At 42.3% G+C, this 16,952-nt stretch overlaps 1 protein-coding gene across 1 annotated transcript; it reads left to right on the plus strand.

The window, feature by feature from the left end:
- The first annotated feature begins 4,933 nt into the window (after positions 1-4,933).
- On the plus strand, positions 4,934-16,184 carry LOC130071098 (C-type lectin domain family 10 member A-like). The gene is made up of 3 exons (XM_056235713.1): positions 4,934-4,988; positions 15,104-15,475; positions 16,129-16,184. The coding sequence occupies exons 1-3, from the start codon at positions 4,949-4,951 to the stop codon at positions 16,182-16,184; spliced, it is 468 nt and encodes a 155-aa protein (XP_056091688.1). The 5' UTR covers positions 4,934-4,948.
- The last annotated feature ends 768 nt before the right edge of the window (positions 16,185-16,952 follow it).

Here is a 16,952-nt window from a genome sequence, read left to right on the forward strand (position 1 = left end):
CAACGCCGGCGATATGTTATCCCCTTAATATTACATGATTAACTAAATGTATTTTTTCCAGGTACTTTCTGATATGCACTTACTGTAAAGCTTCTTTGAAACCCTATGATTGTTAGCCAGAGGAGAACTGGCCCCTGACTAGCCTGGGTTCTCCCAAGGTTTTTTTCTCCATCCAATCTGATGGAGTTTTGGTTCCTTGCCACTGTCGCCTTGCTTTTGGCTTGCTTAGTTGGGGATATTTAATATTCAACAATATTATTGAACTGTGTTGTACTACTTTCATGTTATCACTGTGAAGCTGCTTTGATGCAATCTGTATTGTGAAAAGCGCTATATAAATAAATGTGACTTGACTGTCTGAACTGAACCTTATCACATAATTCATTAAAATTAAATAAACATTTTAAATCGACTGCAGCAATTAACATTTAGTCAGAACCTCTAGTTTGTTTTTATTGGTTGTCTCTTGTCTTTTTCTTTATATTTCACAATGAAGATTTAACAAATTGTTTCTCTTAAATGAATTTAAATCCACTTATTACAGCTTAGCTGAGGCTGTTTGATGTTGCTTGTCATAAATGTGACATTGATAATATAGTAGAGATGCACCGATATGAAAATATTGGCCGATACGATAACCAATAGTTCCTCATATTTGAAAGCCGATAACTGATATATTGGCCGATAAATCTAAATCCAAATTTTTTAATAATTTTTGAGAGCCTGATTACAAAAACAAAAGTCTCACTCCCAATCACACAATTATAATGTTCTCATGCTCATTTTATGTAGCCGATATGACAGACTTGCACTACTTTATTGTATTTTCCTTTTTGAAGTGATTGCAATCCTATTTCACGCAATTCAAAACCATCATGTTGAACAGTCACATCTGAAGTGTCTCAGCTGAAGGAAATAATACATTATTTATTACATTTATTATATCCGTCAAGTTTTCTTATCAGGCCGATAAGGATAACATTAAAAATGAATATATATCGGCCGATACCGATATGGTGACCGATATATCGAGCATCCCTACACAGATTAAATAAATAATAACATACTGTATCTCTTTTTCTATTATTTTGTTGTGTCTGTATTACAAATGTCAAGGAGAAGCGCCCAGCATGCACCTACTTGTATTTGCATAGGTAAATAACTGCAGAAGAGTCAAGAAAGACGTTCAATTTTGCATGATCTGAAAAAATACCCTGCTAATCACAAACACATAATGCATTTACACAAATACAGGTGACCTCAAAACTAACAAAGAGCAAATCTTTAATGCTTTGCATCTCTGAACTCAATGTCATACTAGTGAAAAACAACAATGCAATAACTGCAAGTTAATATGAGAAGTAGAACTTTAAAGGAACACTCCGACTTTTTGGGAATTTAGCCTATTCACCTTATCCCCCAGAGTTAGATAAGTCCATACATACCTTTTTCATCTCCGTGCGTACTATAAGTCTGTTTGACGCACCCACCGCTAGCCTAGCTTAGCACAAAGACTGGATGTAAATGGTTGCAGCTAGCATACTAATCCAAATAAGTGACAAAATAGCGCAAACATTTTCCTATTTACATATTGGGATTTGTATAGTCACAGAGTGTACAAAAAACTACGTCACATGAGACAGACATATTTTAACAGTATAAATACTGGGAACTATATTCTCTGAAGGCGAAGCACTGCTACTTGGGCGGAGTGATAACCGCAGCACCTGAGACGTACCGTACCCAAACTCTGAACGAACTCTCTGCTCCTCACCACGGCGCGTCTCAGGTGCTGTGGTTATTACTCCGCCCAAGTAGCAGTGCTTCGCCTTCAGAGAATATAGTTCCCAGTATTTATACTGTTAAAATATGTCTGTGTCTCATGTGACGTAGTTTTTTGTACACTCTGTGACTACTGTACACAGCTGCAGTCCGTAGCTTTTTCCCTTTTTGTCGCCATCTCTGTTCGAAATCTGTAACTGCAGTGATTCGCGGAATTATCATCTTTACGTGGGTTGTAAATCGGCATGAAACAGTGCTGATGAACACAGTGTTTTGAGGCGAGTGCTGCTGTCAGTCACCGCGCTGTGTGGATACTGGCATACAGAATCACAGATTCACTTTTTGAAAGCTTGACCAACATAAGAATTTTCACCGGAAAATGTCTTCTGAACAAGTAAGTAACATCCATTTTTGTTCTGATCAACAAAGGGGGGAAAAGCATTCGACATGACAAGCGATCGTTAGATTTAATCAGCGCGATTTACAGCAACCGTGCAAATCATAGCCTACTTTGTTCTCAAATTGTTCATGTTAACAACATCAGCATTGCGTGACTAACGTTATTTAATGTGTTTTATGATTACCTGTGTAGATCAGAATTCATATTCTCCATAATAGCTAAACGAGAAAGGCACAACAAAGGAAACTCCATAACTGTGTGAATTAAGAAAACGTACTGTTACACGATTGAACTATTGAAATGTCTTACTTGTTCAGCAGAAAAAAGCCGTCTCTTCTTCCGTTTCGAACCCCTTCGGGAGTTCACACACCTTTCAAAAGCCCCACCGATGTGTATCCTTGTGTTTGCATGAGACGGTTTCTTTCTCTTTCCACCTTAAATCCGAAGTACGAAGTCTTTTGGGTTTTATAACTGGTTAATCTCCAGTTGACACTGATGATTGTTGTCTGGATCTTTCTGGATCCGCCATAAGTTTAATCATGTAAAGTGCAGCGAGAAAAGCCTATCTCTACATCTCGTCACGGGCAGTATAGCCGGCTAGCCGAAACTCCTTCTTTATGTGTACGGGTGTGACGTAATGACGCAAAGACATGCTCGAATTTCCCGCGAAAACCCACCAGTACCACTGGAATTAAAATCATTATTACAAGCTAACCGTTTTGAATCTAGCTATGGCAAGCAGATAGTTTTGAACACTGGCTGAAGATGTGTTTTTTTTTAAATAATTAATTTGGATTATTTTTAACTTATAAAAGTTACGGACTGGAGCTTTAAAGGAGGATGGATTTCAGAAACATCTGTAAATGATGAATAAAGTACTTTCTATCTTTCTGAGGCGACACTGTATGTTTTGCATAGACTTGTGAATAACTTTGTCCTTCATTTACATGCTCCACAAGAACATTTAAACTGAAAAATAAAGATAGATTACATGCACCACAAGCCACCTAAAACAATTAAAGTTCATCTGTTTATCTCTTCATATTAATTATTTGTCAAAATTATAGAAAAGAGGTTGTTATATTAGTTATGGAATCATGGCTACTATCCCCTGTTCAATGTTTTGATGCAAATTTATGTCTGATCTGCCACTGAAGACCAATCTGAGACCTATCTGAGAACAATCTGAGATCTATCTGAGACCTATCTGATACCAATCTGAGATCAATCTAAGACCTATCTGAGACCAATCTGAGACCTATCTGAGACCTATCTGATACCAATCTGAGATCAATCTGAGCCACTGAAGATCAATCTGAGACCAATCTGAGACCAATCTGAGACCTATCTGAGACCAATCTGAGACCTATCTGAGACCTATCTGAGACCAATCTGAGACCAATCTGAGCCACTGAAGATCAATCTGAGACCAATCTGAGACCAATCTGAGACCTATCTGAGACCAATCTGAGACCAATCTGAGTCCTATTTGAGATCAATATAAGACCAATCTGAGATATATCTGAGACCTATCTGAGATCAATATAAGACCAATCTGAGATCAATATAAGACCAATCTGAGACCTATCTGAGATCAATATAAGACCAATCTGAGACCTATCTGAGATCAATATAAGACCAATCTGAGATATATCTGAGACCTATCTGAGGCCAATCTGAGACCTATCTGAGATCAATATAAGACCAATCTGAGATATATCTGACACCTATCTGATATATTGGCCGATAAATCTAAATCCAAAATTTTTAAATAATTTTTGAGAGCCTGATTACAAAAACAAAAGTCTCACTGTGTCCCAATCACACAATTATAATGTTCTCATACTCATTTTATGTAGCCGATATGACAGACTTGCACTATTTTACTGTATTTTCCTTTTTGAAGTGATTGCAATCCTATTTCTGATCAATATAAGACCAATCTGAGATATATCTGAGATCAATATAAGACCAATCTGAGATATATCTGAGACCTATCTGAGACCTATCTGAGATCAATATAAGACCAATCTGAGATATATCTGAGACCTATCTGAGATCAATCTGAGACCGATACTCTGCAGGAACTAAATCATGGAACATTTAAATATACAGATGGCACTGGTATTCTTGTATATTAAACTAGTTTAAATGTGTAACATCTGCTTCAAAGTATAACGGTGACTCATGTGATAATTAGTGTTTCTAAGACGGTCTACCAAAAGACTCCTGTAGGAGGAGCCTTAACAAATGATTCAATGCACACTTTGCATATCTGAGAGTTAAACTCCCTCCTTGATGTAGATAACCCATTTAAAGAGGACAAGATTGAGAAACATCCTGATCACTCGCTCTCACTACAGGACCGGTGGGCTGAACTTCATCCTTCGAGACTTCATTCAGAAGAGAACTGGTAATTACGCTGTACTTTTACAGATGTAACTTCACACTTTCTCCACTGATTAATAATGTTGTAATGACAATTCCATCAACAGATTTTATGGATGTTTTGTTATTAATCAACTCTCTTTTCTGAGCATCACCTCTTCTTGTTGTCATTTACTGCATTATTTTCTTATGTTTCCATAATTAGACTACACGGCAAAGAACACATCCATAAAACATAAAATTATGTACTTTTCCTCATACAAATACATTTAACCTAAGAAAAATCAAGTCAATTTGTCAACTATATGCATGATATGTATTTTAGTGAAATAATTTTTTTGTAATTTTTATTTTTTCAGTGGCAAAACTACTGGCAAGATGATGGACCAAATGTGTCTTCCTCTGCTTTCTCTTTCAGGTAAAACATTATGCAAAACATTAAAATAAACAGAGAAATTAGCCCAATGATTTGCATATTTTTGCTGTTTTACATCCAGTGATATTACGACAAACTGTTCTGTGTAATATCCTACAAATCTTTGTAGAGTAGGGTTATCAACTGACAATTAAAGAAAGCATCTACTAAAGAGAGCCAAAGAAAAATTACTTCTCAAAAAACAAAAAGCTGTCCAGACAAGAGCCGTCACTAGCGGCCGATTATTCTGAAGCTTAATCAAGAAATAAACAAACTTAAATGACCAACAACAAAAAGAAGCGTTAACTTAATATAATGCAAGTTATATAGTTTGTGTTATTTTAAATCATTAAATCAGTGTGGATGAACTTCTTAACCAGAGAACATTAACACTGCAATTGTTGTTTTACACTTTAAATTACAATTTTAAAATTAAATCCTTATTCAATCATGGACAAACTATATTTTAAGTGCGCCTATAATGCTGTTTTTAATTTCCTCATAATACACGCAGCTCTTTTCTCTCGTTTGATATTTGCAGAGGTTTTACAATCACAAACAACTCTATTACACACTGCATGAAAGGGAATATATCCAGAAAGCATAATAGGAGCACTTTAATACCAACCTTTCTTTTGAAAGCCACGTGTCTAGTATCTGTAAAACTGCATTTTTCCATCTTAAAAATATATCTAAAATATGCCATATGCTCTTATTGGGAAATGTGGAACAATTAGTTCATGGGTTCATGACCTCAAGGCTAGATTATTGTAATGCTCTACTGGGTGGTTGCCCTGCACGCTTAATAAACAAACTACAGCTAGTTCAAAACGCAGCGGCTCGAGTTCTTACCAGAACCAGGAAGTATGACCATATTAGCCCGGTTCTGTCAACACTGCATTGGCTGCCTATTAAACATCGTATGCATTTTTTAAATATTGTTGATTACTTACAAAGCACTAAATGGTTTAGCTCCCAGTACTTGAGCGAGCTCTTAAAGCGTTATAGTCCTTCACGTCTATTGCGATCTCAAAATTCCGGCCGACCCAATAATATATTTTATATTATATAAAATATACTACCTAGAATATCTAAATCGACTGCTGTCGGTAGATCCTTTTCCTATTTAGCACCAAAACTCTGGAACAGTCTTCCTAACACTGTCCGGGAAGCAGACACACTTTGTCAGTTCAAAGCTAGACTAAACACATCTCTTTGACCTAGCATACACATAATAGATTATAGACAGTGTTGTGCTAGTTACTAAGAAATAGTAACTAGTTACAGTTACTTCATTCAAAAAGTAACTCAATTACTTTGTTGATTACTTACACCAAAAAGTAATGCGTTACTGTTAAAAGTAACTTTTTAGTTACTTTTTTAAAGAAAGTTCTTAAATGTTCCCATTAATGCCCTTTTATGCGTTATGGTCTATACAAACACAAAACTGACTTAAACAGAAAGACATTTTTAAACACTATTTTATTTAAGTCAGACCAGCACAAACTTAATATTATCCAGGATTTCTGAAATAAATAACAAAACAAGCATTTTTAAAGCTAGTGACTTGTTTGCTTTCTCAACATTGATATGTTCATGCAGCTGACAGTATACGTTTTTACCACTGTGGTTTTTACTGCATGAATTATTTAGGGATGTCACGGTACCAAAATTCCAGTAGTCGGTACCGATACCATTACAATTTTACGGTTCTCGGAACCAATTTCGGTACCACAGCAAAATCAGTTTGAACTATTTTACCAACTTATTTAACTATTTGGAAAAAAAAATTCAATTCAATTCAATGACTTTATTATTTATGACTGTAAATTTATGAAAGCATTAAAGGCTACATGCTGTTTAAACGAAAATATTGATGATATTGAGAAATATTGCTTATAAAAAAAATCAAGTGAAAAATAAGCAACCTTCTATGCACACATTATTATTATTAGTAGTAGTATTTTTAATTAATGGAGACGTAGTTATCGTAATCTATACAATAGACGTAATCTATTGTACAGTAGACTAATATAATTATTTCTGTCAATTTCTAAAACAAACTTTTATTTTGACGGGTTGCCGTGAAGACCTTTGAGTTTCTGTGCGTGTATGATATGACGATAGTTTTTCTCAAATGAAACGGTAAAATGCTCATGAAGTGACTCTCGGAGATGAATCGAATCATGAATCATGTCATCATTATCGTGAGGCAGCAGAGACTGACAACAGCGCGAGCGTCACTCGTGCTTCAGTGTGTGTGTGTGTTTGTGAAAGGTAACGTTAAATGAAACCGCGCGTCTGCGCCGCTCATTCACACAGAGACAAGCAGAACATGCAGGGTTAATATTTAAATAGTCTTTTTGCAGTGTAATATACACAGACACCACATCAGCAGCGCCGCTGGTCGCCATGTCTCAGCACTTTCATGATGAGGACGCAACTTCACGCCCTTCGTGCATGCATGCGCATCCAGAACTGTGTTTGACCGGGTACTCGGTAGTAGTCGCTACCACCGGTACTTGGTACCGTGACGTTTAAAAATTTTTGGGTACCGACTTGGTACCGAAGTACCGAATATTTTGACAACACTAGAATTAATATTTGAGCAATACAATTGTACTTTGATCATTCTTGTTAGTTCATAGTAGGCCTACATTAACTAAGGAGATACAAATACATCTAACAATGAATGATACTTCTACAACATTTATTAACCATATTTAATGCTAAAATTGTAATCTTATTGTAAAGTGTTACCATTTATATGATTCAAGCTTAAAGAAGATGGCCATATTTAAATATCTGCAAAGGCCAGAGCATTAAAATTACATAAATGTAGACCTATATTACATGTACAGTCTTTCACTTTATTTGCTTAAATGTTAGAACACTTGATTAGACTTGATGTCGGCTGCATGAACATATCAATGTAAGCAATCAATCACGTCACTAGTTTTAAAAATACAACTTCGCCGGCTAATGAATGCATAAAAGTGACCAGCTGGATATAAACTAATGCAAATAGATGGTAACAATTGCGACATAAAACATGTGGGTCAGGTCTGCGTGTGTTTTTGTCACATTGCTTTAATCGCTTGAGGTAAGTTAGCCGTTACTAATGTTATTCCTCTCAGACTCGACGGCAAGCTTCTGTTCTTTCTCTGCTGCTGATGCAGCATCTAGTCAAAAAATTAATTACTTTATAATGATATGGCAATGTGTACTTAAGTGTTCTGTATTCATACCGTTTCGCTGTTTGTGTTTTAAATGCGCATCAAGTGCTCAGCGCTCTCCGTGCAGCTTGTACGCCACTTTCAATTCAAGTGGCGTATATCTATACGCATTTTGAGCTATCCGCGTGTATGTCCACGCCGAAATCTTTTGCGTGTATGTCTACGCCATTAAATGTCCGAGTGATTCCGCGTGTATGTGTACGCCGTTAAATGTCCGAGCGAAACGAAGCAAAATCTATATCTACATCTGTGGAGCGATATTTCTTTTCCTAGGATGGTAGGAGAAGACTCATAAATGGTATTAACCCCAGTGACGGGTAGGTTTAGGGACGGGGTTGGGGTAGGTCATATATTTATTTATACATAATACAGTAATATAACGTTAAGTCAAAGGCGTTGATAATAACGCTGAAAAGCGATTATGCGTGTTGATAGCACGCCAAAAATGGAAATACGAATTGGCGTGTCATACATACGCCATTTCATGAGATCAGTCTGCCTACGTAAACAACTCAGCCAGTGAGTTTGTTATGTGTCCTCAGGTGTCCTCTCGCTCTGTACAATGCTAGCAGTCTCTTCAGTGCTCTTGTACTGTGTAATGACAGCGCACACTTCTCAGCCGCTCCAGCAACTTATTAATTTAAAAAAGTAACGGACAACGCGCCATATGGTAACGGTAACGGAGTTAATTTATTTAAAAAGTAATGCGTTACAGTATTAGTTACTGTCAAAAGTAACTGCGTTACAGTAACGCATTACTAGTAACGCGTTACTGCCCAACACTGATTATAGATGTGATAATACTCAGGATTCGTGTGTGGGTGATGGAAGAAGACTCAGGTTCAGCAAAGAGTGAAGCTCGTGCACTTTATTAGTAATGCTCTTTCCACTGCGCTCTCTGGCGCTCTCACAACTAACTCAGAATTGTGAACTCAATTCACATGTAAAACAAAAACTCTTCCCGCTGGCTACAGCTTCTCAGGATGCCGATGAAGCAACACTCTTTCCGCTGTTCACAGCTTCCCGATCTGCAGACACAAACGGCAGCTTCCCGATCTGCAGACACAAACGTGGTGTTTGTCATTTGCACTTGACCCACTTACTCACCGCTCGGTTCCGCCCTCGCTCTCCTGCTACAGACTTCGCTGAACCACGCCCCCCTCGCCACATACCCCCACCGCCCGTCTCAGGCCGGGGAGCCGTCCGGCCTGCAGCCTCCCCCCCCCCCCCTCCCCCTCCGGGAGAGGAAGTCGGCCACAGCCATCTGTGCACCCGGCCTGTGGATCACCTTGAACTTGAAGGGCTGTAAAGCTAGATACCAACGGGTGATCCGCGCGTTGGTATCTTTCATGCGGTGGAGCCACTGCAGGGGAGCGTGGTCCGAACAGAGGGTGAACTCTCGCCCCAGGAGATAATAGCGGAGAGTGAGGACAGCCCATTTGATGGCCAGGGCTTCTTTCTCAATGGTGCTGTACATAGTCTCTCTCTTTGAGAGCTTCCGACTAATGTACAGCACCGGCCGTTCCTCACCCTCCATCTCCTGGGTCAAGACAGCGCCCAACCCCCTGTCCGACGCGTCAGTCTGTAGTAAAAAAGGGAGAGCAAAGTTAGGAGCCTGTAACAGCGGGCCGCCACACAGGGCAGCCTTTATCTGGGTGAAAGCCTGCTGGCACTGTTCCGTCCACTGGACGGTATCTGGCGCTTCCTTTTTAGTTAGATCAGTCAGCGGGCTAGCAAGGTCCGAATAATTAGGAACAAACCTTCTGTAATATCCTGCTAGCCCCAGGATCTGTCTAACCTCCTTTTTGGTCTTGGGTCTCGGACAGGTTGCAACTGCTGCTGTCTTATCAATTTGGGGACGCACCTGCCCATGACCCAATTGGAAGCCCAGATACCTAACTTCCACGCTCCCAATTGCACACTTCTTTGGGTTAGCCGTGAGCCCCGCCCCCTCCAGCGACTTGAGGACAGCTCGCAAATGCTGCATATGCCGCTGCCAGTCGTTGCTATAGATGATAATATCATCCAAGTACGCTGCGGCATATGCAGCATGCGGCCGGAGGATCCTGTCCATCAAACGCTGAAAGGTGGCCGGTGCCCCGAACAACCCGAAAGGAAGAGTGACAAATTGGTTTAATCCAAACGGCGTCGTGAAAGCAGTTTTTTCTTTGGATATTGGAGATAAGGGGATCTGCCAATACCCTTTTGTCAAATCCAGTGTCGAATAAAAACGAGCAGTACCGAGCCGATCAAGCAATTCGTCAACCCTTGGCATTGGATACGCATCGAATTTCGATACGGCATTCACCTTGCGATAATCCACACAGAACCGAACTGAGCCGTCAGTTTTAGGCACTAAAACTATCGGGCTCGCCCAGTCACTGTTGGATTCCTCTATTACTCCCATATCCAGCATCGCAGCTAATTCATCCTGAACTACTTTCTTTTTATGTTCAGGTAATCTATATGGCCGGCTGCGAACAACCACGCCCGGCTCAGTCTCTACATGGTGCTGTATGAGGTTCGTTCGACCAGGGAGGGGCGAGAACACATGAGCAAACTCAGTTTGTAAATTTCGAATGTCAGCGATCTGGGACGGTGAGAGGTGGTCTCCACAAACGGCCAGAGCGGAAGATTGAGACTTTAGGTTCGCCTCTGGCCCGAGATCCTCCTCCCCACTCACCACCGTCGCCAGCATCGCTGACTCCGCCTCATTCCACTTTTTGAGCAGATTGAGGTGGTATATCTGATGTGACCCGTCCCTGTCTGATCGAATAACCTCATAGTTAAGATCCCCAATACGCCGTGTGACCACAAACGGTCCTTGCCACTTGGCGAGTAATTTAGAGCTGGATGTAGGGAGCAATACAAGTACTTTATCTCCCGGTGTAAATTTGCGTAGTCTAGCCCCCCTGTTGTATAGCCGACTTTGTTTGTCCTGGGCCTGTAACAAATTCTCCATAGAGAGCCGCCCCAGAGTGTGGAGTTTTGTTCTCAGGTCCAGGACGTATTGAATTTCATTTTTGCTATTCGAAGGTCCGTCCTCCCAAGCTTCCCTAAGTACATCCAGAACCCCGCGGGGCTGGCGTCCATAGAGGAGCTCGAAGGGGGAAAACCCCGTGGAGGCTTGGGGAACCTCGCGTACAGCGAACAAGAGGGGTTCTAACCACTTATCCCAATTTTTGGCGTCTTCCCGAACGAACTTACGAACCATGGATTTTAACGTGGGATTAAATCGTTCGACCAAGCCGTCCGTTTGTGGGTGATAGACGCTGGTACGAATCGATTTAATGCCCAGTAATTCGTACAGTTCACGAATTGTGCGTGACATAAACGCCGTGCCCTGATCGGTGAGAATCTCTTTCGGGATTCCCACCCGGGAGATTAATTGAAACAGTGCGCTCGCAACACTTTTAGCAGAAATGTTGCGAAGCGGCACTGCTTCGGGGTATCGCGTTGCATAATCCACCAGAACTAATGCAAAGCGATGCCCCCGTGCGGATCGTTCCAATGGCCCGATGAGGTCCATGCCAATTCTCTCGAAGGGGACCTCTATTAATGGAAGGGGGCACAACGGTGCTTTTCGGTTGGCCGGTGGATTCACCAACTGACATTCACGACAAGACGCACACCACCTGCGCACATTCTCGTGAATGCCCGGCCAGAAAAATCGGGTCATTAGGCGATTCAGTGTAGCTGTTTGCCCTAAATGCCCAGCCATCGGATTACAGTGAGCCGCCTGAAAAAGCATTTCCCGGCGGCTCTTTGGAACTAACAACTGAGTTGTATCTTGTTTTGTGTGAGTGTCTTGGGTCACCCGATACAACTTATCTTTTATCAAGGCAAAATAAGGATATGAGAGCGGTTGGTCTGGGTGGACAGGCTGTCCGTCGATCACACGGACCTGATCAAACGCATTTTTAAGCGTTTCATCTCGGGACTGTTCCAGAGGAAAATCATCACGCTCAAAAAGGATTTCCCTTTCTGAGGCGCTCCGTTCCTCTGAGACAGACCCCGAGGGTCCCGGCACAGCCTCGCCAACCTGAACGACCGCTCTCTTCTCCTGCCTTTTTATCCCAGAAGCACCCGTACATAAATAAGCCAATAATGTTTTAAACCCCGGCCAATTGGTTCCCAAAATTAACGGGTGCTGGAGGTGCTGGTTAACTGCCACCTCGACACTATGCTTTTCCCCCCGAAATTGGATAGTGACTGGCACTAAGGGGTAACCCACCACCTCACCGTGCACACACCGCACCTTAACCATGCGGCTCTTATCCAATGCCATTGGCTGAATCAAACTTTGATGAATGGAGGTCTGGTTACAACCTGAATCCACCAAAGCTTGATAGGTACCCCCCTTTACACTTACTGGAATTTGGTACAACCAAGCTTGATCGGGGGCAACCTGTGGCGCGTCGGGGACCCTGACCAGCGTTCCGACCTCCATCACTGGACACCTATCGATGAAGTGCCCAGGGTCCCCGCAACGCCAGCAGGCCGGCCCAGGCCTCCCCGCCACCCCAGTGGCGGGAAGTGGGTCAGGTGATTGACGCGAGGAGACCGCAGGGGCCGGTGCTGGCAGACTGCCAGCCGTCAATGGGGTTCCCCGAGACGGCGCACGCGGGGACGGGGCCGGCTCAGCTGCCGTGCCGGTCCTCCAACGGGGTGCCGGGCGAGGTATGAAGCCGCCTCGGGACCTGGGAGCAGGGACAGGGCGAGAGAGAGAAGAAGAAGGGAGAGACAGAGAGAGAGATGTCGGTAGGGGTTCGCTGACCCCTGGGCACGCCACCAGCTGGTCCTCTGCCAATTGGATGGCCTGGTCCAGCGACGTCGGGCGGTGGCACTGGACCCACTGTGCTGTCTTCTTTGGCAGACGGGCGATAAACTGTTTCAGCACCACCAACTCGATGACCTCATCGACGTCGCGGCGCTCGGCCATCAGCCATCTGCGGCACGCGTCCCGGAGCTGTTGCGCAAAGATGAAGGGCCGGCCGGATTCCCCGAACTCCATAGAGCGAAACTGCTGACGACTCTGCTCCGGGGAACGGCCGACCCGCTGAAGAATGGCGCGTTTCAGGTCTTCATAGACTAGGAGGTTGCGGACTGGCAACTGCTGGGCGGCGATCTGCGCTTCACCTGAGAGCAGTGGGATCAGACGCACAGGCCAGTCCGCGGGCGGCCAGCTCCCGGCCTCGGCCGACCTCTCAAAGAGGTCCAGGAATGCCTCCGGGTCGTCCTGGGGACCCATCTTATGGAGGGGAAGGGCCGTGGCCGGAGCTGACGAAGTAGACATCCGAGCCTCCCGGTCTAGCCAGCTCCGGAACTGCTCGCGGTCCTCATGCTGGGTCTGGAAGAGTGCCTCGAAACGGCGCTGTTGCTGGTCCTCCATCTTCAGCAGAGCTTCTTGATGTTGTTGGTGTAGTCCCGCGAACGCGTTGATGATATCCGCAAAAGGCGATGACAGAGTTGATCTGGCGGCGGCCTCTCCTTCCATCCCGGGTTTCGGCACCAGTGTGATAATACTCAGGATTCGTGTGTGGGTGATGGAAGAAGACTCAGGTTCGGCAAAGAGTGAAGCTCGTGCACTTTATTAGTAATGCTCTTTCCACTGCGCTCTCTGGCGCTCTCACAACTAACTCAGAATTGTGAACTCAATTCACATGTAAAACAAAAACTCTTCCCGCTGGCTACAGCTTCTCAGGATGCCGATGAAGCAACACTCTTTCCGCTGTTCACAGCTTCCCGATCTGCAGACACAAACGGCAGCTTCCCGATCTGCAGACACAAACGGCAGCATGCACGAGCTTCCAGTCCCTCTCTCACGGCCCGCTTATATGCGGTCTCCTCACGGCAATTACTGAAATCACAAACAGGTGTTTGTCATTTGCACTTGACCCACTTACTCACCGCTCGGTTCCGCCCTCGCTCTCCCGCTACAGACTTCGCTGAACCACGCCCCCCTCGCCACAATAGACTTCTATAATTCAATGTTAGGCTGCATAGATTTGGTCAGCCGGAACTGGGAACACTTCCCTTAAATCTTGATGTACTCGTTACATCATAAGAAGAATGGCATCTACGCTAATATTAGTGTCTTTGTTTATCCCGATGTTTCCCGCAGCCTGCCGGATCCAGGCCGTATCCAGATCTGACGAAGGAGATTCGCCTGGACCCGATGACAATGCAGTGCTGAAGTGTCAATTATCCTCTCCCTATGGAGGATCCCTTTCCCACTCTACAGATAAAGCGTTGTGAATTCCGGCTCGCGTACCTCGAAGTGATAAAATAAAACAAAATTCTGTATCAAAATTTATAGGCAAGACAAGTAGTTTGTTTAGGCAGTGGTTGTATGGAATTACAAACCTGCGCACATATTTTCAAAAACACATAACTATAGAATCAATTCTGAATGTGCGTGTGAACGCCGTCAGCGTTAATCACAGGTTCGCGTTTAAAGTCTGATCATTTCGAGGTGAATCAATCAAAATGAACTTTACCTGGAAATAACATTATTCAAGAACCGCTATAAAGCCAAAACAATCTCTGTTACCTTAAATTATATGTTTATCTCTGTAAAGCTGCTTTGAAACAATCCATTGTTAAAAGCGCTATATAAATGAAGGTGACTTGACTTGACTTTAAAATCAAGATGTCTTATTAAACAATCTCATATTTTAGCACTGCTTTACAACAGAAATACTACAGTGACTGTCATTTCTTAAACGAACATCAAAATCAAAGACAACAAGAACTTGTTTAACAATGATTTTAAAAAAAAATCCAGCCAAATAGAAACAAATACATTGAGTGTAACCTTTAAGAAGGACACTGGGGAAAATGATATATAAAAAGCTTGAAATGAGTGTATTCTGTCGACAGGACTCCTGTCACTAACTCTGTGTAAACCACACGAGTATGTTCTGATCCGAGAGTTAATGCCGTGGGGAAAAGCTCAAAATTACTGCAGGGAAAACCACATCGACCTGGCCACAGTTCAGAGCGTTGAAGACTGGACCACTCTGCAAGAAGTCGCGGATGAAGAAAAGTATCGTTCATTTTCCTGGATTGGACTCTACAATGACATCAACAGCTGGCGTTGGTCTTATCAAGAGGAGAGTGTAGTGTTTCAGTCCTGGTTTTCTGGCCAGCCGGATAACTACGGTGCGGGAGAGGAGTGTGTCACAATGTATTACACTGGATACTGGAGGGATTTCAACTGTGATGAAACAAGATATTTTGTGTGTAGCGATGGTGAGAAACACTCTTTATTGATGTGCATTATTTTTAGTGTATGCATTTATTACATATACATCTATTTATTTATTTAGCAGACGCTTTTATCCAAAGCAACTTTCAAATGACGAATAAGAGTATTCTTTCAAATGAGTACAACTTTCAAATGAGGAATTTATTTTTAATTTGGCAAATTGTCAAATTACCACAATCAGATGATTAATCAATAATCGTGACAGGCCTAATCACAGTATTATTAAACTTTATTTAAATATGAAAAAGGAAAATTTAGGGATGCGCTAATATGAAAATTTTGGCCGATACCGAAAACCGCTAATTCTTTATATTTGAAAGCCGATATTGTTGTAACGAGGCAGACTCAGAGAGATCCATTTGCAGCTTTTATTAAGAATAATCAAAACAGCCAAGGTCATCAATAGCAGACAGGGCAGAGACAAACCAGGTAGACGAGCAAAGGATCGGGGCAGGCAGCAAGAATTAAAGTCCAGTAAACCAGCCAGGTCAGGGCAGGCAGCAAGGGTTCAGCAGTCAAACACAGAAATCAAACACGGGGAAATAACGCTCAGAAATGATGGCCGGGGCAAATCAAGACTTCGCAATGTGTGTGTGTGTGTGGAAGTGGCTTATATGTGTGTGTGAATGAGGTGCAGGTGTGTTGTGCAATCAGTCCCAGGTAAAAGGCATTATGGGAATTGGAGTTCGGTGAAAAGAAGTTAATACTCTGGCGAAGGCTCCCTCCGGTGGTGAAGAGGAGGTGGAGAGGAAGCCTGCTCTGTAACAGATATATTGGCCGATAAATCCAAATCCAAATTTTTATATAATTTTTGTGAGCCTGATTACAAACACAAAATCTCAACATTAAAAGCCACATTACAAACACACAAAATGTTCACAATATAATTTTATGTAGCCGATATGACAGACTTGCACTACTTAAAGTCCCTGTAAAGGCAATTCTGAAAAAAAAATTCTAAACACATTATAAATGTTAGAAATGTATTGCTGTGAAGTACTGAATGGTGGAGTTAGACCGTTAAAGTAACAACAGATAGCTTTTCCTCTCTGGGTCCCCCTACAGTTGGGAAACAGTATTGTCCTCTAGACCTCTGTCATCCTACATGCACGTGCAATTGTTGACAACCAGGATAGCCCTGAACACTGTAGGAGGAGGTCACATGCAGGTGTTCTGCTTGCATCGCGTGTGAAATGTCTTCATCCCAGGTACAGTGGCATATATTTCAGCATGTCATATGAATATAATTTCATGGGTTTTATTTTTTTTCTAACGACAAATGATCGCGATGCTCACGTTTACAAGCCAGCGTCATTATAGTAGCCTAGTCTATTGGTTACCGTTTTACTGAATCTATATGATACTTCAATGCAATGTTTGAGTGGTTGATAATAACCATATATCGTCAATATTATAATATCAAGCTACCATAAATGAATCTGCAAATTTTACAAATCGATT

This window comes from Rhinichthys klamathensis, unplaced genomic scaffold (genome assembly GCF_029890125.1).
Source record: "Rhinichthys klamathensis goyatoka isolate OS25496 unplaced genomic scaffold, OSU_Roscu_1.1 h1tg000429l_1, whole genome shotgun sequence".
NCBI lineage: Eukaryota > Metazoa > Chordata > Actinopteri > Cypriniformes > Leuciscidae > Rhinichthys > Rhinichthys klamathensis.